This window comes from Emiliania huxleyi (genome assembly GCF_000372725.1).
Source record: "Emiliania huxleyi CCMP1516 unplaced genomic scaffold EMIHUscaffold_411, whole genome shotgun sequence".
Classification (NCBI taxonomy): Eukaryota; Haptophyta; order Isochrysidales; family Noelaerhabdaceae; genus Emiliania; species Emiliania huxleyi.
The window spans coordinates 8,008-35,821 of NW_005198894.1; the positions used below are offsets into that span (position 1 = coordinate 8,008).

At 64.1% G+C, this 27,814-nt stretch overlaps 8 protein-coding genes across 8 annotated transcripts in view; 3 read left to right on the forward strand and 5 right to left on the reverse strand.

Moving 5' to 3' along the window:
- Window positions 1-508, forward strand: part of EMIHUDRAFT_118597 (hypothetical protein) — a gene marked incomplete at both ends in the record, with an annotated part of 1,928 nt that extends 1,420 nt beyond the window's left edge. The window contains one exon of the mRNA XM_005769664.1: window positions 308-508. Coding sequence (XP_005769721.1) covers window positions 308-508 — 201 coding nt within the window. The remainder of the gene's footprint in view (window positions 1-307) is intronic.
- A 425-nt stretch (window positions 509-933) lies between these two features.
- On the forward strand, window positions 934-2,671 carry EMIHUDRAFT_244147 (hypothetical protein; the record flags this gene model as incomplete). The annotated part of the gene is made up of 5 exons (XM_005769665.1): window positions 934-1,182; window positions 1,279-1,422; window positions 1,506-1,592; window positions 1,695-1,815; window positions 2,631-2,671. The coding sequence occupies 5 exons, from the start codon at window positions 934-936 to the stop codon at window positions 2,669-2,671; spliced, it is 642 nt and encodes a 213-aa protein (XP_005769722.1).
- Window positions 2,672-3,804: 1,133 nt separating this feature from the next.
- EMIHUDRAFT_458992 (hypothetical protein) lies at window positions 3,805-7,485 on the reverse strand (the record flags this gene model as incomplete). Its single annotated transcript, XM_005769666.1, has 18 exons — window positions 3,805-4,004; window positions 4,226-4,324; window positions 4,396-4,455; window positions 4,600-4,641; window positions 4,726-4,802; window positions 4,873-4,969; window positions 5,033-5,181; window positions 5,620-5,665; window positions 5,734-5,826; window positions 5,906-5,953; window positions 6,094-6,146; window positions 6,230-6,280; window positions 6,364-6,414; window positions 6,498-6,535; window positions 6,608-6,699; window positions 6,772-6,831; window positions 6,904-7,004; window positions 7,422-7,485. 18 exons carry the CDS (start codon window positions 7,483-7,485, stop codon window positions 3,906-3,908), a joined length of 1,320 nt encoding a protein of 439 aa, XP_005769723.1. The 3' UTR covers window positions 3,805-3,905.
- A 450-nt stretch (window positions 7,486-7,935) lies between these two features.
- EMIHUDRAFT_458993 (hypothetical protein) lies at window positions 7,936-11,615 on the reverse strand (the record flags this gene model as incomplete). Its single annotated transcript, XM_005769667.1, has 19 exons — window positions 7,936-7,989; window positions 8,102-8,152; window positions 8,235-8,291; window positions 8,502-8,564; window positions 8,646-9,059; window positions 9,145-9,240; window positions 9,316-9,348; window positions 9,556-9,630; window positions 9,708-9,731; window positions 9,804-9,835; window positions 9,904-9,960; window positions 10,027-10,085; window positions 10,135-10,177; window positions 10,323-10,356; window positions 10,484-10,551; window positions 10,727-10,843; window positions 10,923-11,091; window positions 11,511-11,532; window positions 11,611-11,615. 19 exons carry the CDS (start codon window positions 11,613-11,615, stop codon window positions 7,936-7,938), a joined length of 1,473 nt encoding a protein of 490 aa, XP_005769724.1.
- Window positions 11,616-12,089: 474 nt separating this feature from the next.
- On the reverse strand, window positions 12,090-13,235 carry EMIHUDRAFT_244151 (hypothetical protein; the record flags this gene model as incomplete). Its single annotated transcript, XM_005769668.1, has 3 exons — window positions 12,090-12,744; window positions 12,814-13,076; window positions 13,221-13,235. 3 exons carry the CDS (start codon window positions 13,233-13,235, stop codon window positions 12,090-12,092), a joined length of 933 nt encoding a protein of 310 aa, XP_005769725.1.
- Window positions 13,236-15,440: 2,205 nt separating this feature from the next.
- EMIHUDRAFT_445219 (Hypothetical protein) lies at window positions 15,441-17,147 on the reverse strand. Its single transcript, XM_005769669.1, has 6 exons — window positions 17,123-17,147; window positions 16,784-16,834; window positions 16,576-16,672; window positions 16,329-16,503; window positions 15,647-16,189; window positions 15,441-15,509 (listed from the first exon to the last, which is right to left on the reverse strand). The coding sequence occupies exons 4-6, from the start codon at window positions 16,365-16,367 to the stop codon at window positions 15,504-15,506; spliced, it is 588 nt and encodes a 195-aa protein (XP_005769726.1). The 5' UTR covers window positions 16,368-16,503; window positions 16,576-16,672; window positions 16,784-16,834; window positions 17,123-17,147; the 3' UTR covers window positions 15,441-15,503.
- A 604-nt stretch (window positions 17,148-17,751) lies between these two features.
- EMIHUDRAFT_316356 (hypothetical protein) lies at window positions 17,752-18,373 on the reverse strand (the record flags this gene model as incomplete). The annotated part of the gene is made up of 2 exons (XM_005769670.1): window positions 17,752-17,832; window positions 17,948-18,373. The coding sequence occupies 2 exons, from the start codon at window positions 18,371-18,373 to the stop codon at window positions 17,752-17,754; spliced, it is 507 nt and encodes a 168-aa protein (XP_005769727.1).
- Window positions 18,374-20,871: 2,498 nt separating this feature from the next.
- EMIHUDRAFT_244155 (hypothetical protein) lies at window positions 20,872-21,646 on the forward strand (the record flags this gene model as incomplete). Its single annotated transcript, XM_005769671.1, has 2 exons — window positions 20,872-21,219; window positions 21,569-21,646. 2 exons carry the CDS (start codon window positions 20,872-20,874, stop codon window positions 21,644-21,646), a joined length of 426 nt encoding a protein of 141 aa, XP_005769728.1.
- Window positions 21,647-27,814: the final 6,168 nt, after the last annotated feature.

Genomic DNA, 27,814 nt, shown 5'->3' on the forward strand with positions numbered 1-27,814 from the left:
GGGGGGGGGGGGGGGGGTCTGCGTCTCTTGGGGCGCGCTTCGTACGCTTGGGACAAGAGCGTCGGAGCGGGCAAGACGCCGTCGCCCCGCTGGTACGGGTTGGTGTCCGGATCGTGCGCCCGCGTCGGGTCCCTGCAGCCGAGCCTCACCTCCATGACCTTTGCCGGAGTGCCTAATTCTTTTCCACCTGTGTCCTTGTCAAAGTCGATCGTGCGATTGCCGACACGGACGAAATTCTTTCCACCTGTGTCCTTGCTGCAAAGTCGATCGACTTCTCACGATGGGCTGCTTCTCCAGCTGCGTCGAGGCCCCGACCGAGGAGCTGCCCGGCCCTCCCGCCGCCGAACGCGACGCCCCGACGCCCGCCGACACCGCCGCGCCGACGCAGCCGGCCGCCGCCCTCCCCTCCGCCACCGATCTCGGCGTGAGCGAGGAGAAGCTGGCGGAGTGGCGCAAGCGCGGTGGTGGCGACCTCGAGCCGGTCCTCGCGAGCGGCGCCGTCGACTAGGTCCAGCCCTGGGTGGCGCAGGTTGTGACATTTGGCGATTCCGCGACTTACTGGGCCCCTGGGCCGCTACCCGTGTGCGATTTTTTGTGGCCCGGACATGATACTGATAGTAAACGGGTCAGAACCGGCCAAACACAGGCTACAGCCCCACACACGCGCCCGCCATAGCTCCTGGAGAGCATGCGCGAGTGACGCGCTGCAAGCCGCGAGAGTGGCATCAGAGGCAGGAACGACGTGCTCTTGCTGCACCTCGCAGCTGCACCAAGTGTGCTCGCAGTGTATGCCACGGCCACTGCCTGCGGCATTGCTCTCGTGCAGCTAGGCGATGCAGGTCCATCAGCAGGGCTCATCCAATGCGAGCGCACATTGTGCGTAGCCGCGGGCAGGTGGCAGTGCACAGCCGCACACCGGCTGTGGCGGCTCGAATGCCCCCGGCAGTGCTGCTAGTCATCAACTTGCGTATTAGGGCCGCAGCAGACTGCTGCTGTGGCAGCAGCAGCAGCCTGCTGCTGCCTGATTCAGTCAAGCCAGCGGTGCAGCGAGGCGTGCAGAATTCGCGCGGTTTTGTCCCTCCTGAGGCTGAGCGCATTCGAGCCCGTCGACCGGAGTTGGATGGTACCACGCGTCTCACTGAGACGCGGGGTACTGGCCATGGCCGGGCTACGGAGCGTGAGGTGGCGAGCGGAGCGAGCGACAAAACAACGAGAAAAACACGGATCTGAGGATTGTCACAAAACCTCAGATCTTGCGCCACCCAGGGCTGGACCTAGTCCGTCGCCGTCCTCGACGCGCAGTGGGTCGTCCGCCACGCCGAGGCGGGCGGCGTCCTCACCCACCGCCAGGCGCTGCCCAAAGAGGCCTTCCTCTCTTTCGCCGACCTCGTCGAGGCGACCGGCAAGTATGACTGGCTTCCCGTCGGAGCGCTCTCCTACCCGTGGCGGCCTTGCTCACTAGCACCCACTTGCTATCACTTGCCTACTCACAGCTGATGTGGTAGGTGTGCACCTTCACGCCGAGCATCCCGGTGGCCATCTATTCGCGCGGCGAGCTGGTCCCCATTCCCGCATCGGGGTTGAAGCTGCGGGTGCGCCAGAAGCTGCCGCTGCGCGCTGAGGAGCAGCCCACCCAGATCTTGTGACCAGCTGTGTCAGTCGCACAGCCATCCACTTTTGCATTCCTGTTCTAGGTGTTTGGCGTCACGCTCACGCGCGAGCTGCTGCAAGACGTCTACAAGAAAGGCGAGTTCCTCTGCAAAATTTCGACGCGAGCGGGCGAGGATGGGAACTTTCGCCGCCTGCTTGCCGTGGGTCGTTTTGGGGGCGCTCCCCTTACCCGGCGCGGCGTAGGTCCTCCACTCTGACGTATGGAGGGGAGGCACGGACAACGGCCCAATTCATCAATTCCACTCCCCCCCCCCCCCCTTTTTCCCCCCCTAAAGGGGGGCCTCCTTTGAACTTTGCCTGGTGGTTCCCTCCGACGGGGGGGGCTCCCCCGGGGGCCCTTTCCGGGGGGCCTTTTTATTACCGCCTCCGCCCTTGCCAAAAAGCCAAATCTTTTATTGCCGCCTTCCCTGGGGGCCCCTTCCTTGCCCCCCCCCCCCCTTGGAAGCCGCCGCCTCCCTTGCCGTCCCCCTTTCCCACCTCCTCCTCCTTTCCCCCCCTGCCGCCGCCTTTCCCGTCACCTCCCTGGCCATCCTTTCCTTTACCGCCTTCCCCGAGGGGGGAGGTTGTCCCCTCCCTCCCCGCCTGGACCGCCTCCCCCTAAGGGCCTTTTCCTTTATTGCCCCCCCCCCCCCCCCCCCACTTCGCCGCCTCCCCTACCCACCGACCCCCCCCCTCGCCCCCCCCGGCCCCCGCCACCTCCACCGCCTCCTTCGCCGTCCCCCCTCCTAGAAACATCGGATCCGTACGCAAAAGCATGCGCGACTTGTGCACTCTTTCGTGCCTCTCTCTCGCCGGTGCGCGGGGCATGGCCTCCCGCGCGGCTCGCGCTCACTCGGCCTGCCTCCGCCTCGCGGCTGGCTGAGCACGCCATGGGTCCGCTGGGTGCGGCGCTGCTCGCTCGCTGCGCTGCACAAAGCTGCGAGAAGCAGAGGGGCCTCCTGAGCTTGAGCATTGCGCAGCGCGGCTGCTGGTGCTCGAGGGCGGCCGTGCAGTGGCGTGAGGGCCTGATTGGTGGTGACCTCGTGCTGCATCACGGCGTGCGCAGCATGCTCCCTCACCCGGTGCTGAGACATGCTGGTGGGCGACTGGCGCCAGCTTCTCAGTGCTGTCCTTGGCGTTGTGCAGCATGTCGCAATACTCCTGTTGCGCTGACCGGCGCGCGGGGTGCCTGCGTCGTGCCGCGAGTGGAGCGAGAGGCTCGAGGCGCGCGGCTGTCGGTCAACCCTGCGGCGCATGCGCGCCGCCACAAGGCTGCTCATGAGGACCCGGTTGGCAAGGCGGCGGATGGCTGCAGGGATGCCGATGGGGCGGGTGCCAGTGAGGTTGCCCTTGTCGTCCCGCTTCTCGATCGCACCCAGCAGCTAGAGGTCGCCCCAGAGCGCGGCGGTGCTGTCGTGCACCCTGCCCTGGTTGATGGCGGCCACGATGTCGAACAGGACCTCCCGCACATCCGGGCCCGCGTAGTGCAGGAACTCGAGCTCCTCGTAGCTGACACCGTCGACGGACAGAGTGGAAGACCTGTCCCAGAAGGCCTTCTTGTACTCGGCGGAGTTAGTCACGTAGCGCTTGACGACGCCGAAGGGCTCGGGAACCGGCTCAAAGGTGCTGGGAGGCGGCGGCTCGTCGCGCTGGGGGTGGAGGGAGGGAGCGGAGCGTGTTGCGCACCAGCTCCTGCTCCTCCGAGAGCCCGTCGTCAAAGAGGCCAGTCTCGGCGATCGGGTTGGTGGAGAAGCGCGCACAGGCCTTCGAGAGGTAACCGGAGTTGGCGAGGCTGCCGCTCTTGCTCCGCTGCGGCGCGCTACTGCTCCACGCGAGCCCGCCTCGCCGCCTCCGCCTCGGCGGCCTCGTGACGTCCAACATCTCGTCGACCAACTGCGTCCAGCCCGCCCTGCATCACCATGCGCACACGCCCCTTGATCTCCTGAAAGAATGTATAAAGGGATTTCTTTTCAGTTTTTGGTCTGAAGCCTGCTGGCTCTCTCCGCTTTCGAGAGGGTTTGCATGGGCTCCGCGCGGGCCGCGGCGTCCTCCGTGTCGGCTCCTGCAGGATGAGAATTGAGATCGCTGGCAGCCGTGTTGCTCGTGTGTCGTGAGTTGCCGCGCTCCTCCGTCCTCGGTGAGCAGCGGCAAGCGGGCCGTGTAATATACGATTTGGCGAGAGCCCTCCTCCAACGCAAACGAAAAAACCGCGCCCCACCCTCTCTCGCACCCCTGCGCCTCGCGAGCCCTGCGCGTCATCTGGCCATCGCCTTTTGCACCTCCGCGTCCAGCGTCTCGTCGAGCTCCGACACGGCGCGCGCCTCGACGTACGAGCCCGACGCCTTCAGCCCGGCCTGCAGGGAGGTCAGGCGAGGTAAGCCTCTCTCTCTCTCTCTCTCTCTCTCTCTCTCTCTCTCTCTCTCTCTCTCTCTCTCTCTCTCTCTCTCTCTCTCTCTCTCTCTCTCTCTCTCTCTCTCTCTCTCTCTCTCTCTCTCTCTCTCTCTCTCTCTCTCCCCCCCCCCCCACACACACACACACATACTTTGGCGGTGGTGTGGTGGCAGGGGGCCGAGGCCTGCAGGAAGCCGTCCTCGCGCACCATCGCCTTGAAGAGCTTCACGGGCATGACCTTGACGACGACGGGCGAGAGCGCAGTCGCCGTGTTGCGGCGCACCTAATCTCAGACAATCTCGGGCGATCTCCGGGCGATCTCCCCCAAGGCCGTCGCCCTGTTGCGCGGCGCGCGTTGTCTCCCGGCAGCAGCCCCGACGCGCCGAACGTCTCGCCGGCGGTGCAAGTGCGGACCTGTTCACAGAGTTCTTTGTTGTGCTTCTCAGCCCCGGACAATCGTCTCGCCGGCAGTGCAGGTGCGGGCCTGTTCACAGCCATAGTCTTCACACCTCTCGTCTTCACACCGAACCCCGCTCCTGAAGTGTATAAGTGCGGGACCGGCACGGGCGCGGAAGGCTCATCCTCCTCCGACGCGGGCACCTGATGATTAACCATTAATTACGAGTGATTACGAGCCTCTCCCGCGTAGATGACTTCTCCTCCGGCGCTGTGAAGAGGCGGCACCAGCGACATCTCCACCTCGCCGCTCTCGAGCACGTAGAAGGAGTCGGACGGGTCGCCCTGCCGGAAGATGGTCTCGCCTGGGGAAGTGTCTCGGAAGTGTCACGGAAGTGTCCACGAAGCGGTCGCCCTGCCGGAAGATGGTATCGCCTGGCGCAAAGCTGACGACGCGCAAGTCCTCGTCCGCCGCTGAAGCGACGACGTTGCGAATCCGCTGGTTCGTCCGCATCTGCGCCGCCCGCTGCACCTGTTCACAGCCAGACGGTGTGAAGAGACTTGCCCGCCCAGCAAGGACCGCCGCCCGCTGCACCGTGAAGTGCAGCTCCGGCCGCTGCCGCAAGATCTCGCTGAAACGCGCCATGCTCATCGCCCGCAGCACGCAGCTCGCGGTGACGCAGCGCACCGTCAAGTTTCGCGCCTTCCTCGCCTCCAGCATCGCCGTCTCCCCAAAGTGGTCGCCTGAGGAGGAACGACCGATCATCAAAGCTCGTCTCCTCCGCCTAATGCATCGCCGTCTCCCCAAAGTGGTCGCCTGAGGAGGAACGACTGATAATCAAAGCTCGTCTCCTCCGCCTAATGCATCGCCGTCTCCCCAAAGTGGTCGCCTGAGGAGGAACGACCGATAATCAAAGCTCGTCTCCTCCGCCTAATGCATCGCCGTCTCCCCAAAGTGGTCGCCTGAGGAGGAACGACTGATAATCAAAGCTCGTCTCCTCCGCCTAATGCATCGCCGTCTCCCCAAAGTGGTCGCCTGAGGAGGAACGACCGATAATCAAAGCTCGTCTCCTCCGCCTAATGCATCGCCGTCTCCCCAAAGTGGTCGCCTAACGAGGAACGACCGATAATCAAAGCTCGTCTCCTCCGCCTAATGCATCGCCGTCTCCCCAAAGTGGTCGCCTGGGCCAAGCGTCGCTACCACGCGCGGCTTGCCGTCGCGCCCAACCACCGCCTCGCCCGACGGCCGCCTGTTCACAGACACGAGGTGTGAAGAGGCGCCGTTCACAGCGTGACCACCGCCTCGCCCGACGGCCGCCGCTTCTTTGCGCGCGAGTCGAGCTTCGGGTCATACTCGCACTCGAGCTGCCCCTCGGACACAAAGTAGACCTGCTCGGGGGGCGGTGTGTGTGTGTGTGGGGTCCCTGCTGGAAGATTAATAATTAATCGCTCCTAGTCCATACTTAACCTGCTCGGGCGGGTCCCCCTGCTGGAAGATCGCCTCGCCGTGCGACACCTATCAATTAATTACTTAATTAATTAACGCCAATGCCCCCCTGCTGGAAGATCGCCTCGCCGTGCGACACCTATTAATTAATTACTTAATTAATTAACGCCAATGCCCCCCTGCTGGAAGATCGCCTCGCCGTGCGACACCTCCAGCGGCGCCATCTCCTTGATGAGCGACTCGTACTGGCTGTAGTCGACGCCTAGTAATCAACCAACAATCTGGCGCCATCTCCTTGATGAGCGACTCGTACTGGCTGTAGTCGACGCCTAGTAATCAACCAACAATCTGGCGCAATCTCCTTGATGAGCGACTCGTACTGGCTGTAGTCGACGCCTAGTAATCAACCAACAATCTGGCGCAATCTCCTTGATGAGCGACTCGTACTGGCTGTAGTCGACGCCTAGTAATCAACCAACAATCTGGCGCAATCTCCTTGATGAGCGACTCGTACTGGCTGTAGTCGACGCCTAGTAATCAACCAACAATCTGGCGCAATCTCCTTGATGAGCGACTCGTACTGGCTGTAGTCGACGCCTAGTAATCAACCAACAATCTGGCGCAATCTCCTTGATGAGCGACTCGTACTGGCTGTAGTCGACGCCGTCTCCCGCCGCCGCCGCGCGCGCCATCATCGGCAGAATCTGTGCCTCCCCCTGCGACGCCGCCGCCAGCTGCCCCTCGCGCAAGTGCTGCCTCGCCTCGAAGATGGTCGAGAAGTAGCGGTCGTTCGAGAAGGCGTCGCCGAGCACCTCCTTTGTGACCTCGGTCAGCTCGACCTAATTAATTAAGTAGTCATCTATTAATTAATTAACTAACGCCAGCACCTCCTTTGTGACCTCAGTCAGCTCGACCTCGCTCAGGCAAGTCACCGTCGTGTCGTGCACCTGATGCGATTGTTCAATTAAGGTGACGAATTAGCTAACCAACTCATCCAAGTCACCGCCGAGTCGTAGCACCTCCGAGAAGATCGCATCATACCCCAAATGGTCCCCCGGCCGCAGCGTCTTTACACGCACCGAGCCTCCGTCCGGCTTATTCACCGACATCTCGAGCTCGCCTGTTCACAGCCAGGCGGTGTGAAGAGCCTCCGTCCGGCTTATTCACCGACATCTCGAGCTCGCCTGTTCACAGCCAGGCGGTGTGAAGAGCCTCCGTCCGGCTTATTCACCGACATCTCGAGCTCGCCTGTTCACAGCCAGGCGGTGTGAAGAGCCTCCGTCCGGCTTATTCACCGACATCTCGAGCTCGCCTGTTCACAGCCAGGCGGTGTGAAGAGCCTCCGTCCGGCTTATTCACCGACATCTCGAGCTCGCCTGTTCACAGCCAGGCGGTGTGAAGAGCCTCCGTCCGGCTTATTCACCGACATCTCGAGCTCGCCTGTTCACAGCCAGGCGGTGTGAAGAGCCTCCGTCCGGCTTATTCACCGACATCTCGAGCTCGCCCTCGTTGACGATGTAGAAGAGCTGAGCCGGACTCCCCTGCTGGTAGACCACCGCCCCCTTGCCGAAGCGGCGGCGCTGCGAGAGGGAGACCGACATGTTCTCAAACACCTTGAGCAACCTCGCCCGCTGCCTCGCCTAGTCATTAATTAGGCACCTATTAATTAGTTGCCTATGAAATAATTAGCAGCCTCGCCCGCTGCCTCGCCTCGGCGCGCTCGCGCATCGAGGTGGAGAGAGCGGACGAGTTGTGCACGCTCGCAACCTGTGAAAAACAAATGGATCAACTCCTTCCTTCTTCAACGAGTTAATAATTAAGAGGTGTGCGCGCGCCTCGTTGAAGACCTTTCGGTCGATCGCCAGCACCTCGAGCGGCAATTGGTGACCAATTAGTGAGTCATTAATTAATTGCTAATCAGTGATCGCCAGCACCTCGAGCGGCGCCGTCGCAAACACCGACGCCGCCCGCACGCTCCTCCCCTCCAGCAAGCCAGTCTCGCCGAAGAAGTCGCCCGCGCCTGAATTAATAATTAATAATTTAAGACTAGTTTAAGAAGTCTCGCCGAAGAAGTCGCCCGCGCCGAGCGTCGCAATCAGCCGCTCCTTGCCGTCCGGGCCCGCGACCCGCACCTACCCGAGATGCAGCCGAGATGCAGCCGAGATGCAGCCGAGATGCAGCCGAGATCATCATCTCCGCGCCGCCCGGGCAACGCACCTCGCAGGCGCCGCTCGTGATCACGAAGAAGGCGTCCACCGGGTCCCCCTCCTGTCCATGATCAACTATGGCTCAGCTAACTGACACGAGGGCGGCGGTCGCGTCCGCCGCCCCCTCCCCCCTCCTTGAACACGTACGCCCCCTTCTCAAAGGTGCGCGAGAAGGAGCCCGCCAGCGTCTTGCAGTAGCGCTCGTACGAGATGCGAGCCGGGCCGCCGCCGCCGCCGCCGCCGCCGCCGCCGCCCTCCGCTCCGCCGCCGCTGCTGCCTCCTCCTCCTCCCGCCTCCGGCGCCGGCTTCCCGTCGCCGCGGGAGGAGTAGCGCTGGTGCACCTTCTTCTCTAGCCTGTTCACAGCTGCAGGTGTGAAGAGACGCCGTTCACACCAGGCGCGCTGGTGCACCTTCTTCTCTAGCCCCGTCGGAGCGAGCACGCAGACCATCTGGTCCACGTCCTTTGGCGACACCTGATGACCAGTGCGCAGTGCGTGCATCAACCCAAGCGGGAGCACCGCAACACCACCTGGCCCGCTGTCCACTGGCGGCACCTTGTACCCCATGTCGAGGCAGACGCGCCACAAGTCTTGCGCGTCGATGTGGCCCTTCCCGTCGCGGTCGAGCGCGCGCCACCCCTCGCGAACCACGTCCACTTGCAGCCCGCCTGATACCGATGCCATCCTTGTCATCCAGCCCTCTGCATCGGTCGTACTCCAGCCCACTTGCAGCCCGCCGAGCCCCTCTGCGTCCGCACTGGTCGACAGCTGGTGCACGAGAAGGCCCATGAGCAGCGAGCCGTAGAACGCGTTGCGGGCCTGCGTGAAGTGGCGCAGCCGCTCCTGCGTCGCCGGCATCGGCCTGCCCGGCACGTCCTGCCCGAGCACCCACGGGTGCGAGATGAGCTGCGCCGCCGTCAGCCGCTGCTCCGGGTCGGGCTCGAGCAAAGAGACGACGAGCCCCTTTGCCTGCCCCGAGGGGGGGGGGGGGGAGGATGCCAAGCTTCGTTGCGTAGTCAAACTAATTAGCGCGAGCCCCGAGACCGTGCCCCACGCAACGAAGTTCGGTAGTCAAATTAGCTAGCGGGAGCCCCTTTGCCTGCCCGGAGACGGTGCCCCACTCCGGCGCGTCGAGGCAGAGGCGGTGCGCCTGATGTCGATCAAACTAACTAAGTAAGAAGCCATTCAACGGATTGGGCGTGTCGGAGGCAGGAGGCGTGCGCGCCTTCATGTTTGCGAGGATCTGCTGCTCGTTCGCCTATCCGACCGCATCGCTTGGTGCTTACTATCCGACCGCATCGCTTGGTGCTTACGCTTGGTGCTTACGTGCTGGCCGGCCTCGGAGAGCACCGGGTGCAAAACGACGAGTGAGCTGGATTACGACACACACACGCGACTTCATGTCTGCGCGTTCACAAGCAACGGACTCTCGGCCGAACTCGGGCCAATCTCGAGCTAATCTCGCCTCCCCCTCCGGGTCGAAGGGGTGGAAGCCAACCAGCAGGATGTAGAGGAGCACGCCGAGCGACCAGAGGTCGACCTAAGGAAAATTCCGAGAAGGGTCGCACCCGGTTCCGAGAAAATTCCGAGAAAGTTCCGGCACGGCCACAGCTCGACCTCAAAGCCGTACGGCTGCTGCGCCTGTTCACACCACGCATGCCGTGAAGAGTCCACGTTCACAGTGGGAAGAGGTGTGAAGAGGAAGGGCGGCGCCAGCTGCTCGGGCGCCCAGTACGACCAAGTGCCTATTCCGCTTAACGGATCACCGAGTAGTGCAGGAACAACTAACCATGACTCAGCAAAGACGAGGTGCCTATCCGCCCTCCGCCCTGCACCTTCTCCCCCGCCTCGTCCAGCGTCACGGCGGTGCCTGTTCACAGCTGCAGCTGTGAAGAGCCGCGCATTCTATCACCCCCTTCCAGCGTGGCGGCGGCACCGAAATCGATCAGCTTGATCGCAGAGTCGCGCTCCTGTGCACAGCGCCTCTGTTCACACCTCCGGCCCTCCTCTTCACAGCTCGACCGCAGCCTGCCGCGCCTCGCACTCGAAGACGACGTTCTCGGGCTTGAGGTCGCGGTGCAGGATGCCTGAGCCCAGCAAGGAGTCATGAATGAGTTGATGCACCACCGCCTTCTCCGGCTGAGACCGGCGGCGCGGGACGCCTGAATCATGCAATTAATAACTAATTAGCTGATTGCCACCGCCTTGCTGAGGTCGGCGGTAGCGGGATGCCGCGCGAGTGGAGGTGGTAGATCGACAGGGCGACCTGGGAAAAGAAGTACATTGGTACGCGGTTGTTAGCGGAGGTGGCAACATGGACAGACGAGGTGTGAAGAGCAGCCGGCAGGGTGTGACAGCCGAGGCGTGCCCCATCTCTCGGCCGCATCTCGCACCTGCTTGATGATCTTGGATGCGATCTGCTCCGTGTACGCGCCCTCCGCAACCAGGCGCTCGAACAGGCCTGCCACAGGAAGGTTCCGAGAAGGGCCCCTCGCGCAATCTCGGGTGATCTCGAATGATCTCCAATGATCTCGCGTATCTCTCGGGTCATCTCGGGTCGCCTCCGCCGCCGGCGAGCCTCCATCACAATCTCGGCTGATCTCGCGTGATCTCGCGTGATCTCGGCTAAGGAAAGCCTCCGCCGCCGGCCAGCTCCATCACAATCGCCGCCTCGACAGGGCCGCTGTCGGCCGCACGCCCCTCGGGCCGGACCCAGTACACGCCCAGCAGCTCGATGATGTACGGGTGAGAGCCTACGCGCCGTGTGAATACAAGCGCCGTGAAGACAGAAGGCTGCAGCAGAGGCTGGCCTGCAGAGGTGTTGCGCTCTACCGCAGCGGCGCATCGCCTCGACCTCGACCTCGACCATGGCGCGAGGGAGCTTCTCGAGCGAGATGAGCTTTACCGCGACCTGCCGCCCGCTCTTCGCGTCGCGCGCCAGCCACACGTCGCCGAACCCGCCCTGCCCGATCCGCTTCTCAAACGCGTAGATCGCCTCGAGCTGGCGGCGGGTGAGCGACGCCTCGGGGACGCCGCCGCCGCCGCCGCCGCCGCTCAGCGGCGCAGCCTCGTCCTCGCCCGCGCCCAGCTGCAGCTGCCACGCCCCGTAGCCCGCGGCAGCAGCGGCGGCGGCGGCGAGACCGGCCGCAGCCAACCGGCCGCCTCCCGGCGAGGCGGCGCTCGACGCGGCGGAGGCGAAGCGTGCGCGGCCGGCGAGCGGGCAGCTCGCACGGCCGGCGAGCGGCGGAGCCAGCGGCGGCGCCGAGCGAAGCGCCGAGCGGAGGGCCGCGGGACGCAAGCTCCGGCGGAACTGCAACATCCGTAGCGGCAGCAAAAAGAATTTTAACACTGGTACGTGGTTCTCGAGGTTCTCGAGGTGGATATCCTTTGGCCGCGTTGGGTAGCGAGGATTGGTGTAACCCGAGCCACGGAGGCGTGTTTTCTGGCGGCCGACCGTCAGTGCACGGAGTTGCCACTTCTCCGACTGCCCCGGCTAGTTCACGGGTTTCGCGGGTGTGACCCCATGCGTCAAACCCGAGACCTAGCGCGGGTGGGTTGGAGGGGGCTCGCCCCGTTCCTCCCCATCGGGCCGCGTGAGCGGCCTCGCCTCGCAGATTCGTTTTTCGCGCCTGGGTCAGGCGCGCGGGGCATCCCCCGGGTCGCTCGACCAGCGATCCGAAGAGTGGCCGCTATGCGAGGGAAAGAGCGGGGCCCACGGGGTACGCCTCCGTCCGGCCCCCTCCGAGGGGGGAAGGGAATTGTGGGGTCCCCACGGGCGCCTCAGTTCGGCCCTCCCGAGGGGGGGAGGGGAGCAAGGGGGTGGGGGGATCGGGGCGGGGGGATTGTCCAAAATACGTCAGCCTCGCACGCCTAGAGCTAGGTCTGACACCCGACCGCCCCCCCCTCCCTAATATTAACCGGCGAGAGCACATTTTGGCCGGCTAATGTTAGGGAGGGGAGGGCGATTTTCGCGTAATTTTGTCCACCTACCAGGGTTAATCAGCTGGGCCGCCTCAATTGCCACGTTCTCGGAGGTGGGGCGTCTCGCGCCTTCAAGCTCGGGGCGGCCCCCTCCTTGAGGGCGGCGGCCAGCGCCTTGCAGCCCTCGTCGCCAATCCGGTTGGCGCCGAGAAAGAGGGTGAGCGTCTCGAGCCGCGGCACTGCCCCCTCCTTGCCGAGGGCGGCGGCCAGCGCCTTGCAGCCCTCGTCGCCAATCTTGTTGCCGCCGAGATAGAGCGTCTCAAGCCGCGGCGCCGCCCCGCTCGCGAGGACCTCCGCCAGCTGCGCCGCCTCCGCGTCGCCCCAGCCGAGGCCGCCGTAGCCCAGCCCGGTCGCCTTGCCAAACTGCTCCTCGAAGGCGGCCTCGTACAGCCGCTTCACCAGCGGCTTGTCGTCCTTGCCGTTGGTGAAGCTCTTCTTCTCCAGCTCCGCCGCGAACGCAGACGGCAGCAGCGGAGGGCGCCGACCGCCGCCCCTGGTGCAGTCGGCTCGGAGGCTGCTCCAGTTGTACACCTTGCCGCCGCGCATCTTGCCGAGGTCGAGCGAGAGGTAGCCAGCCTTTGTCAGGCCAGCCCAGCTCTGCTCCGTGAAGCACCAGCCGCGGTCAAAGTACTTGGCCACGTTGGTGCCCCTCGTGCCTTGTGTCCCTCCTGCCCTTGTTGGGCCTGTCCCGGGGACAGTGACGGGTCCAAGCACTGGCAGGCAACTGGATACCGGTGTTAACCTTTGTTGGGAGTAGAGCGTGCCGAGGCAGCCCAGTCCCTGCTTGAAGAGCGCGTTCTGCTCCTCGGTGCGCAGGACGCCGTTGGGGGGGTCGGGGTGCTGGTGCAGCGAGCCGAAGTCCCAAAACACGCCGAGCCGCGGGATACGTGCATGGCTGAGCAGGGCCTTGAGCGCCCTCGCGACGCGGGCGAGGTTGGCTCCGCGCGGGTCGGGGTGCTCCTTGGTCAGCCACGGGTAGGAGAGCGCGGCGACGGGAAGGAAATACTAGATTAGACGGGATTGTCCGAGATTGTCCGAGATTGGCTGCGGTTAGCCGCGATGGCTGCGCCCCCCCTCTCCCTCCCTTAACGGTTTCAGCCGCCTCGGTATGTGCCGACTGTGCCTCTGTTCACACGCCTGGCTGTGAACAGGCTTCAACCGCATGCGCCGGCTCGAGATGCCGATCTCGGAAGTGGCGACCGCCGTCGTGTCGCTCTCGTGAGCTGCAGCGAGATGGAGGGAGATGGGGCGAGATTTGGGGCGAGATGGGGCGAGATTTGGGGCGAGATGGGGCGAGCGGCAGCGAGATGGAGCGAGATGGGGCGAGATGGGGCGAGATGGGGCGAGATTTGGGGCGAGCTGCAGCGAGATGGAGCGAGATGGAGCAAGATGGAGCGAGATTTGGAGCGAGATGGGGCGAGATGGGGCGAGATGGGGCGAGATTTGGGGCGAGATGGGGCGAGCGGCAGCGAGATGGAGCTAGATGGGGCGAGATTTGGGGCGAGCTGCAGCGAGATGGAGCGAGATGGAGCAAGATGGAGCGAGATTTGGAGCGAGATGGGGCGAGATGGGGCGAGATGGGGCGAGATTTGGGGCGAGATGGGGCGAGCGGCAGCGAGATGGAGCGAGATGGGGCGAGATGGGGCGAGATGGAGCGAGATGGGGCGAGATGGGGCGAGATTTGGGGGGAGGAGACACGGCGTGGTAGGGCGAGATACGGCCGAGGTGCGGCGAGGTGGAGGGAGATACGGCGAGATGTGGTCAGGTGGAGGGAGATTTGGAGGTAAGGCGGTATGGCGAGAAGGGCGTGGGCTTGCCGCGCCTCTTCACAGGCTGCCGCTGTGAACAGGTCGGCGCTCGAGGTGGACGAGGCGCGGGAGAGGGTGCGGGCGGCGGCGCGGTGAGCAAGAGGATTGATTTGAACATTGAAGAGAGGCGGGGGAGGAAGGGGGGGGGGGGGGAGGGTCGGCTGTCGCGGCATGGCAGCGCGACGCCGCGCGATTGCTTTGTACGTTGCGCGCCGGCCTCTCCGCTCGCTCGCTGGTAACTCAGCTAACACCGACGGGATGGTGGGGTCTCTGGGGATGGACGGGACACCGGGAGTGGGGAGAGCGCGGCCCCAGCGCCCAGGATGCGCCATAAGGTAGCTGAAACTAAAAAAGATTCAGGATTCCCGTTTGTGCAAATCAACATTCCCTCCCCCAACCGCTTTCCCCGGACCCCCCGCGGCATCTGGGGCCGGGGGCCGTGCTCACAGTAGGGGCAAACACTGAAAACGTAACTTGACCGGGGCGCGGTTTTTTTTGGACTAGACTGCTCGGGGGAGGTGGGCGAGTGATTGGGTAGCTTTGGGGCCACCGAAAATAATGAGAACCGCCCCCTATATCTCGCCAAATCTCGATTTTTCGCGGGAATGGGGGCTTCTCAGCCCCGCGCGAGCTACAGTGACTCCCCAGGGCTTGTCCCGTGGCCCAAAGTGGTACCTCGAGCTCCGCCACGAGCGTGGGCAATCAGGAGACACCCACAGTCACGGCGGGCGAGGAGTTGGGTGACGGCCAACTGTCGATTACGGCGCCTCTGGAGCCTCCTGTATCGTCGGTTCGGCTCGAAGATCGTGCCGCATCCGCATGTAAACCACCTCCGCGCCCCCGCTGGCACATGTCCGCATTGCCCGAGCCTGGGAGAAGTTCCCAGTGCCCGGAGGCTGCACAGGTCCGCGAAACGCTGGCGCTGCAGCTCCCGGCGCGCACCCCAGATTCGCGAGGAAAACAGCCGAAAACGGGTCGCGCCGCGATCGACCCTCAGCGAGCCCAGGCGAGCCTGGTAATCCCACCCGGTGGTAAGCGCACGTCCTCCGCGTAATCTAGCGCGCTGTGCAGCCCGCCAGTGCATGGCGCCGACCTGGGCCGACTGGTCGATCTCGCCGCGATCTCGCCATCCAATTCTCGGTCAGGTGTAGTGGATCACCTTAAAATCCTGGATGAATTCCTGAGCCCACCTGGCCCCACCAGACGGGTGGCACGAGGCGTTCGGGCCACTTTTTAGCGCCTCCCGAGCCTCCCGGCGCCTCCTGTGGCCTCCTGGACCCTCTCCCCCGCAGCCTCTCTCGGCGACGTGGGGAGCGGCTGCCGTCCACGGCTCGCACCGGCTCTTCCAGCGGCTCCACGCTTGCCGCCTGTGACGCCCGCGCCACGCACTGCCACGCGGCCGCTCGAGAGAGCGGTCGACGCCCATACTGCTGGGTGTGGCGCTCTATCGGTCGACGCTTCGGCGTCGCTGCTTGGTTGGGGACCCGTGCCTCGACGCGGCGGCGCGGCCGAGTACATATCCCCTCCGTTTTGTGGTAACGCGGAATATGAGCATATAAAGTACACAACACACATACCACGGTCCGTCTGCATCCTCGGCCATCTACCGCCGTATCGCATCACCCTATGTGTTCGCTGTCCACTGCATGTGTGTGCCGCAGAGTCAACGTGCATTGCGCCGTGGGCGCGCCTCGCGCGCCTGTGGCGCCGCCTCATCAGCCGCCACGCCTGCTGCGGTTGCCCGGCGCTCGCCCGCACGCGCTGCACCGTCGCGTCCGCCTTCTCCTTCGCCTCGCGCTCCGCATCCTTGCGCACCGCGTTGACGCTGACCTCCTGGAGCGTCTTCACCTGCGCCCTCAGCTGCGAGGAGCGCTGCTGCTCCCGCCGCGCGGCGGCCGCCGACGCGTCGGCGCTCGCCTGCAGCTCGGTGTACGAAGGCGCCGCCTCGGGCTCCTCCCGCGTGCGGTGCAGCGCCGAGAGCAGCTCCTTGCCGCGCACCTTCAGGAGCGAGGCGACGGGCACCGCCGCGGCGATGTGCCGGTGTAGCGTGTGGGAGCCGTTGGCCGGGTTGTACGACGGGCCCGAGATGCCCTTGGACTTGGCGAGGCAGTTCTTCAGATAGTTCGAGAGCGCGGTCTGCCCGACGTCGTGGTCGATGACCTCGAGCTGCACCAGCGTGCGCGTGATGTGGGCGAGCGGCTCCGCCGCCCGAGCGGCGGCTTGGCTGAGCAAGGACGGGACGAGGCCCTTGGCGAGAGCCAAGTTACGCCACTCCGGATCGTCGGTCGGAGGCTGCCATCGCTCGCGCAACTGCGCACAACACGCACACACGGCTCAGGCAGCAAGGCCGAGATAGAGCCGAGATATAGCCGAGATATAGCCGAGATATAGCCGAGGTGTAGCAGCCGCGGCGGCGGCTCGGGGGGCGGTGGGAGAGCAGGGCGGGCGCCTGCTTGTAGCGACTCGACTGCAGCAGCACGACGTTCATCCACTGGTCGACGAGCGTCGGGACGGCGACCCACGAGCCGTCCGCGCCGCGGCCATGTAGCAGCACGAGCAGCGCCCATGCGTGCACCTCCGCCTCGCTGGGCAACGCCTTGCCCGAGGCGCACAAGATCGAGTTCCTGCGGCGCGCGCGAGGGGCAAGAGCTCGCCAAGGCGGGGCGAGCGCGGCCACGGCGAGGGCGGGCACGCACCGCTTCGATTCGGGCGCCCCGCGCTGCAGCGCCGCGCGCCGCTCAAGCTCGGCCTGCACGCTCTGGAGGATCTGCTGCAGCTGCTCGGTCGTGACATCTGCGGCACACACGCGCAAACCTGAGACCCCCACGGGCCCGGCGGCGGCGCGGCGAGCGGGGCGCGCGCAGGGGCACACACGGGCGTCGCAAACGCGCGGGCGCAGCGCGCCTGGAGCACCAGGAAGGGTGCCACCGCCGGCGCCGTGCTCATCGTGATCACCTGCACGCACAGGCATCGCAGATCGTCAATGTCCCGCTGTGTCCCGAGCTTGGGGCTCGCGCTCCGGCGCCACGGGCTCGACGCGAGGACTCTGGAGAGAATGTCAGAGTGAGAGTGGATGAGGTTGGAGTGGAGGCGGCAATCGCCGTGCGGGCGCGCCCGGGGCTGCAGACTCCTCCAAAGCAGCGAGACGGGAGCGCGCGCGCGACCGCGGGCCGGATTTTGCGGGGGAACTCGGGGGGAGGGCGCCCCGGACACGCCCTGCACGCGGCGCGGGCTGGCGCTCACCAGGAGCGGCAGCATTTGCGGTCTTGAGCCGAGGTTTTTCTTTCGACGCCATCATTCTTTTCCCTTTCAGCGGCCTCACTTGTCGCATTTGCGAGGAAAGCAGGCGCGAGCGCTGCGGCGCCGGAGTCTTTCGGTCACCATTCTGGACCATCTTAATATTTTTCAATGATTTTTGCAGGGTCTGAAAGCTGAGACTCAGCTCTTCACGCTCGGCATGAAAGCAAGGTCCGTCCGGGGGGTCCCATTTTTCAGTATTTCCCCCTACTCACAGTCACACGTGCACTATAGGCTAGTTCCAATTCACTCTGACACGCTAATCCGAATGGCCATCGATGTCCGGTCTGCATCATCTACTCCCCCGACTGTCTCCCGTGTGTCTTTCGCCCAACCAGACCCTGACCCCACTTCCCCCTCCCCCGCCCCATTGCCCGCTCCGACGCTCTTGTCCCAAGCGTACGAAGCGCCCCGAGAGACGCAGACCCCCCCTCCCCACCGCCCCCCGCACCCCACCCCCACCGCCGCTGTGCGTCGTGCTCCGCAGCCGCAGGGTCTGTTGCTCTCTCTGCCGTGCTCGCGCGGCGGCCCCGCAGGAACCCGCGCCCTTGCCGCCCGGCCTGGGCTGGAGAGGCTCAGTAGAGTCCGATGCCGCGCTCCTTGCACACGGCCACCAGCTCAGGCTGCTCCTTGTTCTTGTAGCCCACCCAGAGCTCCTGCACGCGAGGGGAGGTGCGATGAGCATTGGGCGGGGGAGGGGCGTGTGGCGAGGGGGGCGTCTCGCGCCTTCAAGCTCGGGGCGGCCCCCTCCTTGAGGGCGGCGGCCAGCACCTTGTAGCCCTCGTCGCCAATCTCGTTGCGGTTAAGATGGAGCGTCTCGAGCCGCGGCACTGCCCCCTCCTTGCCGAGGGCGGCGGCCAGCGCCTTCCAGCCCTCGTCGCCAATCTTGTTGCCGTTGAGAGTGAGATCCTCGAGCCGCGGCGCCGCCCCGCTCGCAAGGACCTCCGCCAGCTGCGCCGCCTCCGCGTCGCCCCAGCCGAGGCTGTTGTAGATCAGCTCGGTCGCCTTGCCAAACTGCTCCTCGAAGGCGGCCTCGTACAGCCGCTTCACCAGCGGCTTGTCGTCCTTGCCGTTGGTGAAGCTCTTCATCTCCAGCTCCGCCGCGAACGCAGACGGCAGCAGCGGAGGGCGCCGGCCGCCGTCCTGGACGCAGTCGGCGACGAGGCTGCGGAAGTCGTACTCCACGCCGTCGCGCATCTTGCCGAGGTCGAGCGAGAGGCCGCCAGCCTTTGTCAGGCCCGCCCAACTGCTCTCTGTGGCGCACCAGCCGCGGTCAAAGTACTTGGCCACGTTGGTGCCCTCGGCCTGGTCCTCCGCCTTGTGGCCGTCCGGGAAGGAGGTCAGCCGCAGCACGAACGTGTACTGGTGGGAGTAGAGCGTGCCGAGGCAGCCCAGTCCCTGCTTGAAGAGCGCGTTCTGCTCCTCGGTGCGCATGACGCCGTTGGCGGGGTCGGGGTGCTGGTGCAGCGAGCCGAAGTCCCAAAAGACGCCGAGCCGCGGGATACGTGCATGGCTGAGCAGGGCCTTGAGCGCCCTCGCGACGCGGGAGAGGTTGGCTCCGCGCGGGTCGGGGTGGTCCTTGGTCAGCCACGGGTAGGAGAGCGCTCCGACGGGAAGGCAGGCAAATGACTCGGTCGCCGCGACGAGGTCGGCGAAAGAGAGGAAGGCCTCTTTGGGCAGCGCCTGGCGGTGGTTGAGGACGCCGCCCGCCTCGGCGTGGCTGATGACCCACTGCGCGTCGAGGACGGCGACGGCGCCGCTCGCGAGGACCGGCTCGAGGTCGCCGCCGCCCTTCTTGCGCCACAGCTCCAGCTTCTCCTCGCTCACGCCGAGATCGGTGGTGGAGGGGAGGGCGTCTGCCGGCTGCGTTGGCGGGGCGGTGTCGGCGGGCGTCGGGGCGTCGAGTTCGACGGCGGGAGGGCCGAGCGGCTCCTCGGTCGGGGCCTCGACGCGACTGGAGAAGCAGCCCATCGTGAGAAGTCGATCGACTTTGGAGCAAGGACACAGGCGGAAAAGAATTTAAACAAAACAACTCTCTCTCACAGCAGACAGGCTCGACACAGGTGCGAACTGGCGCGTGCTAGTACTATCACCGGCACACCACCGGAGCCGCCTAAGCGACTCCGTTAAGAATTCTCGAATGGGCCCTCTCACAGGTGGGAGGGCAATAACAGGAGCGTATCTAGGATTCTACTGTAGGGGGACGCCGGCAACGGATGGGCTCATTAGAGGCTTAAATAACTTGAGGAGACGGGCGATAGCAGGTAATGGATTTATGAAGTATAATACGTCGGGACTTATGTGGTTAAGTGAAACAGGAGCGGGTGGGCTAGGGATGCTGGATCTTTCGGAGTTCTCGTCTACCAGCGAGTTCTTACAGCAGGCGCAGCGGCGGTACACCGTCGGCGTACACCATCGCAACTGGCTCGCCCTCGCCGACGCCTTCGTCAGCGAGGCATCCCGGCGGGGCGGCCGCTACAAGACTGGCAGGTGCAAGAACCACAAGTGCTGGCGCGAGGCGATTCGGTTCGTCGCAGTCAGCCAGGAGGGGGCTGGCGCCTTCCTGAATGCGATCCCCATGCGGGATGATATGAAGATGGAGACGTGGGCGATGCGCATTACAGTTCAGCGCCGCCTCGGCCTCCCGCTCGATGTTGCCTGCCAGGCGGTGGAGGCGGGCAAGAAGGCGCCAAACGGCAAGCCGCACGAAGAACTCGGCGATGCCGCAATGGTCAACCCGCGTGCGAAGCACGCGACACGACACAAATACCTGCTCAAACGACTCGTCAAGACCCTTCGCTCGGCGTGGGGCATGCTCATCGAGATGGAGCCGTCTGCACACCTCAGTTACAGTAACCCAAAACAACCTGACGTGGCGGCGGCGAACATCGGCAAAGGGCATGTGCGCCTCGTTGGCGACTTGAAACTGACGAGCTCGCTTGCGTGCAAGGGTGGCGATCGGCTCGGCTGGAAGGGGGCTTTTGTCGCCTTCGGCAACACCGAGCGGGCGCTGCTCGATTTAGTGTTAGGGCATGCTGCATGGCCGCGGCCGGGAGGGGGGGGGGAGGGGGGGAGGGAGGCGGAGGATGCAGAGGCGGAGGCGGCGGCGGCGGAAGAGGAGGAGGGGGAGAGTGAGGGGGAGGCGGAGGCGGGGGCACCCGTGACGGCCCGCTACGAGAAGGGCGAGTACCGGTTCGCGCGGGAGAAGAATTGCGACCTGCGTTTGCTCGACTTCGAGACGTTCGGCGGCTTCGGGGACGGCGTCCGCAGAATTCTTCGGCAGGCGGCGGACCAGCTGAGTAACAAACTTTCGCACGCTCAGCACCTCGATGAGGTCACATGGACCACCAAGAACTGGCACGGGCTGCAGATGCAGCGCTTGTCTGTCGTTCTCCACACCGCCGTGGCGTGGCAGACGGTGAACGAGCTAGCGTGCGGGGACAGCGGCATTGTGCACGGAGCTAAGTGCATTGCCGTTCTTAACGGAGTCGCTTAGGCGGCTCCGGTGGTGTGCCGGTGATAGTACTAGCACGCGCCAGTTCGCACTTTTTTTTAAAAAAAAAAAAGCCAGTTCGCACCTGTGTCGAGCCTGTCTGCTGTGACAGAGAGTTGTTTTGTTTAAATTCTTCCTCGCGCCGGGCACTGCCACGGCTGCACGGCGCTTGACAACCCGAAACCGTGTCTCTTGGCTGCCCATGGAGCGGATCGGCGCGGAGCTCGCCGCCATTCAGCGCATCGCACTCGACGCCGACCATCCCGAGGCCGCCGCCGCGCTCCTCGGCGCGCTCCGCCGGACGCTCGAGAAGAAGCTCGGTGCGGCCGAGGAGAGCGGGGCAGGCTGTGCTGCGGCTGCAGCCTCACCAGTGTGCTCGCGCCAGCACCTCCTCTTCCTCGTGCACGGCATCGGCCGCCACGACGACTTTATCGACGGCAAAAACCTCTCCTGGGACGGCCAGCCGGACGGGAAGGGCGACGGCCCAGGAGGCGAACTCACACCATCGGACGACACCACTCGCCGCACGCTTCTTTGGCAGCAGCAGCTCGTGGACACACTCGCGCTCAATCGCACGTTCTCTCGCCAGCCGCACGCGCACGCTCAACTCAGCGCAACACTCCACGCAACCTGCGTGACCGCACACACCTGAACACTCTCAGACCGCACGCGCCTCCGCGAACCTCTGCGGGCAGTGTAGTTTCACACGTTTGGTCGCGAACACAGGCAACCGCGAGTTCCGCGAGCTGATTGAGGTGCTGCCGAGAGCTTGCCGAGATCGGGACGAGAGGTCGCTGAGGTGTAGCCGAGGTGTAGCCGAGTTAAGCTGAGCAGCAGCAACGGTGGCGCGAGAGCAGTTGAGACCTCTCTGAGCTGTCCTTTCACACCTCTTCCAACAGGCGCAGCTGCGGACACGGCTGCGCGGGATCAAGGCGGAGGAAGGAGAGGCAGAGGGCGGTCTGATGCCGGGCGAGTGACTGACTGAGCTAGTTGTTATCAGGCGGAGGTGACGGTGCATTCGATCGAATGGCGAGAACAGTCCTAATCCTAAGAATGAGTACTATCAGGCGGAGGTGACGGTGCATTCGATCGAATGGCGCGCCTCGCTGCTGCACTGACCCGCGGCTTGCACCCCACCGGCCGCCTCTTAACACCAGCAGCTGTGAACGCGTAGGCACTCGCTGCTGCACTACCCGCATGCTGTGCCAAGAGATCATCATTGACTAGTAATTGCTACTTCATAGGCACTCGCTGCTGCACTACCCGCAGCTGTTCGACGCCGCGCCGGCGGCGGCAGCGGAGGCGGAGGCGGCTGAAGGCGGAGGCGGAGGAGGAGGAGGAGGAGGAGGAGGCGGTGTTGGCGGCGGCGGCGGCGGCGGCGGTGGCGGAGTGCCGGGCAGCGGAAGCAGCGGCAGCTTTGGCACTGGGGGCGACTGTTTAGTTGTGGAGGACGAGTCTTCATAGTTAAACATTTGAACGAGCTAGGCAGCTTGGGCAACGGGGGCGGCGGCGCTGCGGCGAGGGAGGGAGCGGCGCTTGACGGAGATGTGGCGGTCGGCGGAGGCGGAGGCGGGGAGGCGGAGGACCAGGCGCCGCTGCGCGTGAGTAGTCTCTCGGGTGATCTCGGGTGATCTCGGGTGATCTCGGGTGATCTCTGGTGATCTCGGGTGACCTCGGGTGATCTCGGGTGATCTCGGGTGATCTCGCAGGAGCTGCTGCGCGCGTGCATGCCCGAGGGCGCCGGCGACATGCGATCCTTCATGCGCGAGAACGTGATGGACGTGTTCTACTACCTGACCACGTCGCATAATTAACAGCTAACACGCACAATTGAGAATTAATTAGGTGATGGACGTCTTCTACTACCTGACCACGTCGCATAATTAACAGCTAACACGCACAATTGAGAATTAATTAGGTGATGGACGTCTTCTACTACCTGACCACGTCGCATAATTAACAGCTAACACGCACAATTGAGAATTAATTAGGTGATGGACGTCTTCTACTACCTGACCACGTCGCACGGCCAGCGCATCATCGACGCCGTCGCCGACCAGCTCACCTCGAAGCGAGATTGCTCGAGATCACCCGAGATTACCCGAGACTGCTCGAGATTAGCCCACCTGTGGCGGAGCCTCTGGTCATCATCAGTGAACCAATGGCAGGTACCGCGCCTATGTAGCGGCGCACCCATTAAGTTGGTGATTACTCAGCTCATTCATTCATTAGCACATTCACCACCGGGCAGGTACCGCGCTTTCGTAGCGGAGCACCCCGGCTTCAGCGGCGGCGTCTCGATCTTTGGCCACTCGCACCATCGTCACCTACATGTCCGGGACACGTCCACGACCTTTCCGAGACATGTCCCGTAGGCCACTCCTTCGGCACCATCATCTCCCGGGCGAGATACAATCTCCGAGATACGATCTCCCCTTCTTAGGCCACTCCTTCGGCACCATCATCACCTACGACCTCCTCACCAAGGCCGTTGATTAATTCATCATGAATCAAGTTGGCCATCTCTCGGCACCATCACCACCCGCGACTTGCTCACAAAGGCGGGGCGGGCGGTCGGCGGCGTGTCTTACCCCGTGCTCCGCTGCCCGACTGCTTCCTTGCCTGCGGCCAACTACTTAGTCATAATTAATTGATAACAGGTGCTCCGCTTCCTGACTGCTTCTTCGTTTTCAGCCAATCAATCGATACGCATCATCACTTGACAACAGGTGCTCCCCTTCCCGGTGGACTGCTTCTAGCTGTGAACAGCGTCTCTTCACACCTCTAGCTGTGAACAGGTGCTCCCCTTCCCGGTGGACTGCTTCTAGCTGTGAACAGCGTCTCTTCACACCTCTAGCTGTGAACAGGTGCTCCCCTTCCCGGTGGACTGCTTCTAGCTGTGAACGGCGTCTCTTCACACCTCTAGCTGTGAACAGGTGCTCCCCTTCCCGGTGGACTGCTTCTTCGCTTGCGGCTCTCCCGCCGCTCTCTTCCTCGTCTCTCGCAGGCACTTCCTAGACACTGCACAGACACTTCCTAGACACTGCACAGACGTTAACTGCTCCATTCATTAATGCAGGCACGAGCGCAGCTCGGAGACGGCCGACAAGAGGCGCGAGCCGGACGGGCCAGGGGGCGTTATTCAACAAAGAGGGGATCACACTGTCTCAATAAATAGGTGCGAGCCGGACGGGCCAAAAGGAGTGCCACGGCCGAGGGTGCGACTAATAATGCATGCCTTCTGACTAGTGAATTAACTCATTAGGAGTGCCGCGGCCGAGCTGCGACGCGTACTTCAACATTTGGTCGCGCGCGGACCCGGTCAGCTGGAAGGCGGAGCCGCTGCTGCCGCCGCCGCAAGCAAGCACTCTTCAGTCCGTGACGACTTGTTTCACGTCTGCAAGGTGGAGCCGCTGCTGCCGCCGCCGCAAGCAAGCACTTTTCAGTCCGTGACGACTTGTTTCACGTCTGCAAGGTGGAGCCGCTGCTGCCGCCGCCGCAAGCAAGCACTCTTCAGTCCGTGACGACTTGTTTCACGTCTGCAAGGTGGAGCCGCTGCTGCCGCCGCCGCAAGCAAGCACTCTTCAGTCCGTGACGACTTGTTTCACGTCTGCAAGGCGGAGCCGCTGCTGCCGCCGCCGCAAGCAAGCACTCTTCAGTCCGTGACGACTTGTTTCACGTCTGCAAGGTGGAGCCGCTGCTGCCGCCGCCGCAAGCAAGCACTCTTCAGTACGTGACGACTTGTTTCACGTCTGCAAGGTGGAGCCGCTGCTGCCGCCGCCCACGCGAGACGGCGTGCTCGTCGCTTCCCGCGCCACGCGAGACTGGGTGACGGAAGCAGGACGCGGCAGGCCCACTCGCGCGTAACCTCCCCTAAGGAATGAACGATAACGAATCAGGCGACGAAGCAGAACGGCTCCGGAGATTCCCCGAGATGACCCCGAGATTGTCCGAGCTCTCCTATAGGTGACGAAGCAGACGCGGCCGGCTCGCTCTCGGCTCCTCCCCGCCGCGGCTGTGAAGTGTCTAGGAAGTGTCTAGGAGGTGTCTAGGGAGTGTACACAGGCTCCTCCCCGCCGCGGCGCGCTCGTTGCCGATCGGGGCGACGCGTGCAGAGGCGCTGGCTTGGCTGGCGGAGAAGGGCCCTAGAAGCGGAATACGAATTCATGCCTTCCAACTGGTGCTCGAGAGGCCCACTCAACGCTCGCATTCCTCGTACGCACACAAAGACACACCAAGACACAACCCAGGGGCCCAACACGCACAAGCACAGGCAGTCGAGAAGGGAGAGACGGCGACGGCAGTCGGCCTCATATTCGCACGACGCTCTAAAGTGCACCACCGCATTCCCGCCTTCTGATCGGTGTGTATTCATCACGTGCGATAAGTACCGGCACACCCATATCTCCCTCATATCTCCCTCATATCTCCCCACATCTCCACTGTAGGAGAACGACCGGCGCGGCGAGACGGACATGCAGCTCTTCAGCTCCAAGGCTTGGAGCCCGGGCAGCCAAGTTAATCCATTAATCCATCAATTCACTAACCGCACACAATTGTTTGATTAGGCTTGGGTCTCGGGGAGCCTCGCCGCTAATTAATTAGTGGTTGAGGCTAATCAACGCCCTGATTAATCAGGCTTGGATCTCGGAGAGCCTCGCCGCTCTCTCGGCGCACTCGGCGTACTTTCTCTCCGAGGCCCCGCCGCGCTCTTCCCCGCGTTGCAGCTAGGCCAGTCAGTGATGAACTGTCGTGCTGAACTCTTCTGGTGGTTTGTCACAGGACGTCGCGCTGTTCGTGGTGTCGCAGCTGCTGGCGCCGCACGCGGCCAGAGTGCTAGCGGCGGAGCAGGCGGCGGAGGAGGAGGAGGGGGTGCGGCTGCAGAGGCATAGAGATGGCGATGGTTGATATGGTTCCACTCGCAGGCGGCGGAGGAGGGCGCCGCTGCGGAGGCGACTGCTCCGCGCCGCGCTGCCGACGCGGCGACGGCGGAGGAGACGCCACCTCTCGAGCTCACCGCGCCGCTGCAGGCCCTCTCTCTGATGAATGAGCGATAGTCGTCGTTGATGAGTGACACCTCTCGGCTGATCTCGAGCTCGCCGATGCAGGTCGGCGGCCCGATGACGCTCCGTTCGCCGGTGACGTGCCTCTTCACAGCATCGGGCTGGCGACGGGCTGTGAACACACGCGCTGTGAACAGGTGACGGGCCTGTGGTCTCCGGTGCTTGGGCTGGTGCAGGGCAGCCGCCACTCCGTCGTCCCGTCTCCCCCCGACGCTGTGAATGCGCCTCTTCACACTTGCCGCTGTGAACAGGCGGCCGCCTCTGCGTGTTTGACGACGCGGCTCGCCTCGCCACCTTGCCAGCCTTCAAGGTGGAGATATGGGGAGAGATGGGGAGATATGGTGGACTTGCTACCGTCTGCCGCCGTCTCTCCCACGCCTGCAGCCGACCGCCCCCCCTCCCTTTGTTCCCCAAGGTGGACTTGCGCGGTGCCACCGTCTCGAACCCTCTCCACTCCCCCGCCGCCGGCTCCCGTTCCGCCCGCATCCTCCTCCGGGAGAGGGACGGCCGCACGCACGAGATGGCGGCGCCGTCGGCGGCGGAGGCGGGCGCGTGGGTGGGCGGAAGCGTGGCCCACGCCACCGCCAGCTGTGAACGGCGTCTCTTCACACGCGCTGCGCTGTGAACAGGTCGGCGACATTGTGCACGCCATCGCCGCCGCCTCTCGCGACGCCCGCGCCGCCGCGCCGTCGACTGGCGAGATGAGCCGAGATCGCCCGAGATGTCGCGATATGCTCCTAGTTCACCAGAGGTTGGGCAGGGCGAAAGAGATGGACGGGCAAAGCTGTGGGACCAGAGATGGACGGGCAAAGCTATGGGACCAGCCATGTGCAGATGAGAGCAAGTCAGCCATGGACGGTCAGCAATGGACGGGGCAGCAATGGACGAGCAATGGCTGGTACGGGCGGGTATGCTACGGGCCTGCCATGTGGGCATGCTCGGGCCTGCAGGGCGAAAGAGATGGACGGGCAAAGCTGTGGGACCAGAGATGGACGGGCAAAGCTATGGGACCAGCCATGTGCAGATGAGAGCAAGTCAGCCATGGACGGTCAGCAATGGACGGGGCAGCAATGGACGAGCAATGGCTGGTACGGGCGGGTATGCTACGGGCCTGCCATGTGGGCATGCTCGGGCCTGCAGGGCGAAAGAGATGGACGGGCAAAGCTATGGATGCAGCCCAGCTATGGGAAGAGCTATGTGCATGAGATCAAGTCAGCCATGGACGGGTGTGAGACGGGGCAGCTGTGGAAGGGTGGGCTCTGTGCGGATCAGCTATGGACCGGGGCGTGGAACTATGGGATCTGTGAGAAAGCGCGGGCGTGCTGTGGACGGATCAATCATGGGAGGGCCAACCATGGCCAGAGACGGGTCAGCATCAGCATTGGATCCAATCGATCTCCCGAGCTCACCCCAGCTCACCCGAGATGACCCGAGCTCACCCGAGCTCACCCGAGCTCACGAGATGACCCGAGAAGACCTGAGCTCACCCGAGATGACGCCGAGGTAGCATCTCCCCACAGGCGCGCGGTCGGGGAGCCGGCCCGCCAGCCCCGCCTCCCGCCCCGCCTCGCAGCCGCCCTCGCAGCCCTCGTCCGGACGCGCGTCGCCGCTGCTGGGCGCGAGATGCAGCCGAGATGTAGCCGAGATGCAGCCGAGATTTCGCTCGGGATACATTCGAGATTAACCCCAGATTGACCCGAGATTACCCGAGATTGACCTGAGATTGACCTGAGATTGACCTGAGAGTGACCCGAGGCGGCAGGCGCGTCCCGGCCCGGCACGCCGTGGGGAGGAGGAGGAGGAGGAGGCAGCGGCTGGAGCGCGCAAGCCTCGAGGCCAGCAGCGACCCCGCCATCCCGGACGAGGGCTTGTATAGTTGGAATTCCCGTAATATCATTGAAATGTGTGGTCGCACACGTGGTTTTTGTTCGACTTAGATCCATAAATGACGGCTTGTGGGGGGGCTGAACTCCTCTCTTCAATTTGGAGGGTCTAGTACATGCTGGCTCAATAAGAGAGGTGAGTATGATCGTCCTGCGTCTCATACTGAACAACATATCAATTTGATCTTTAATTTTTATA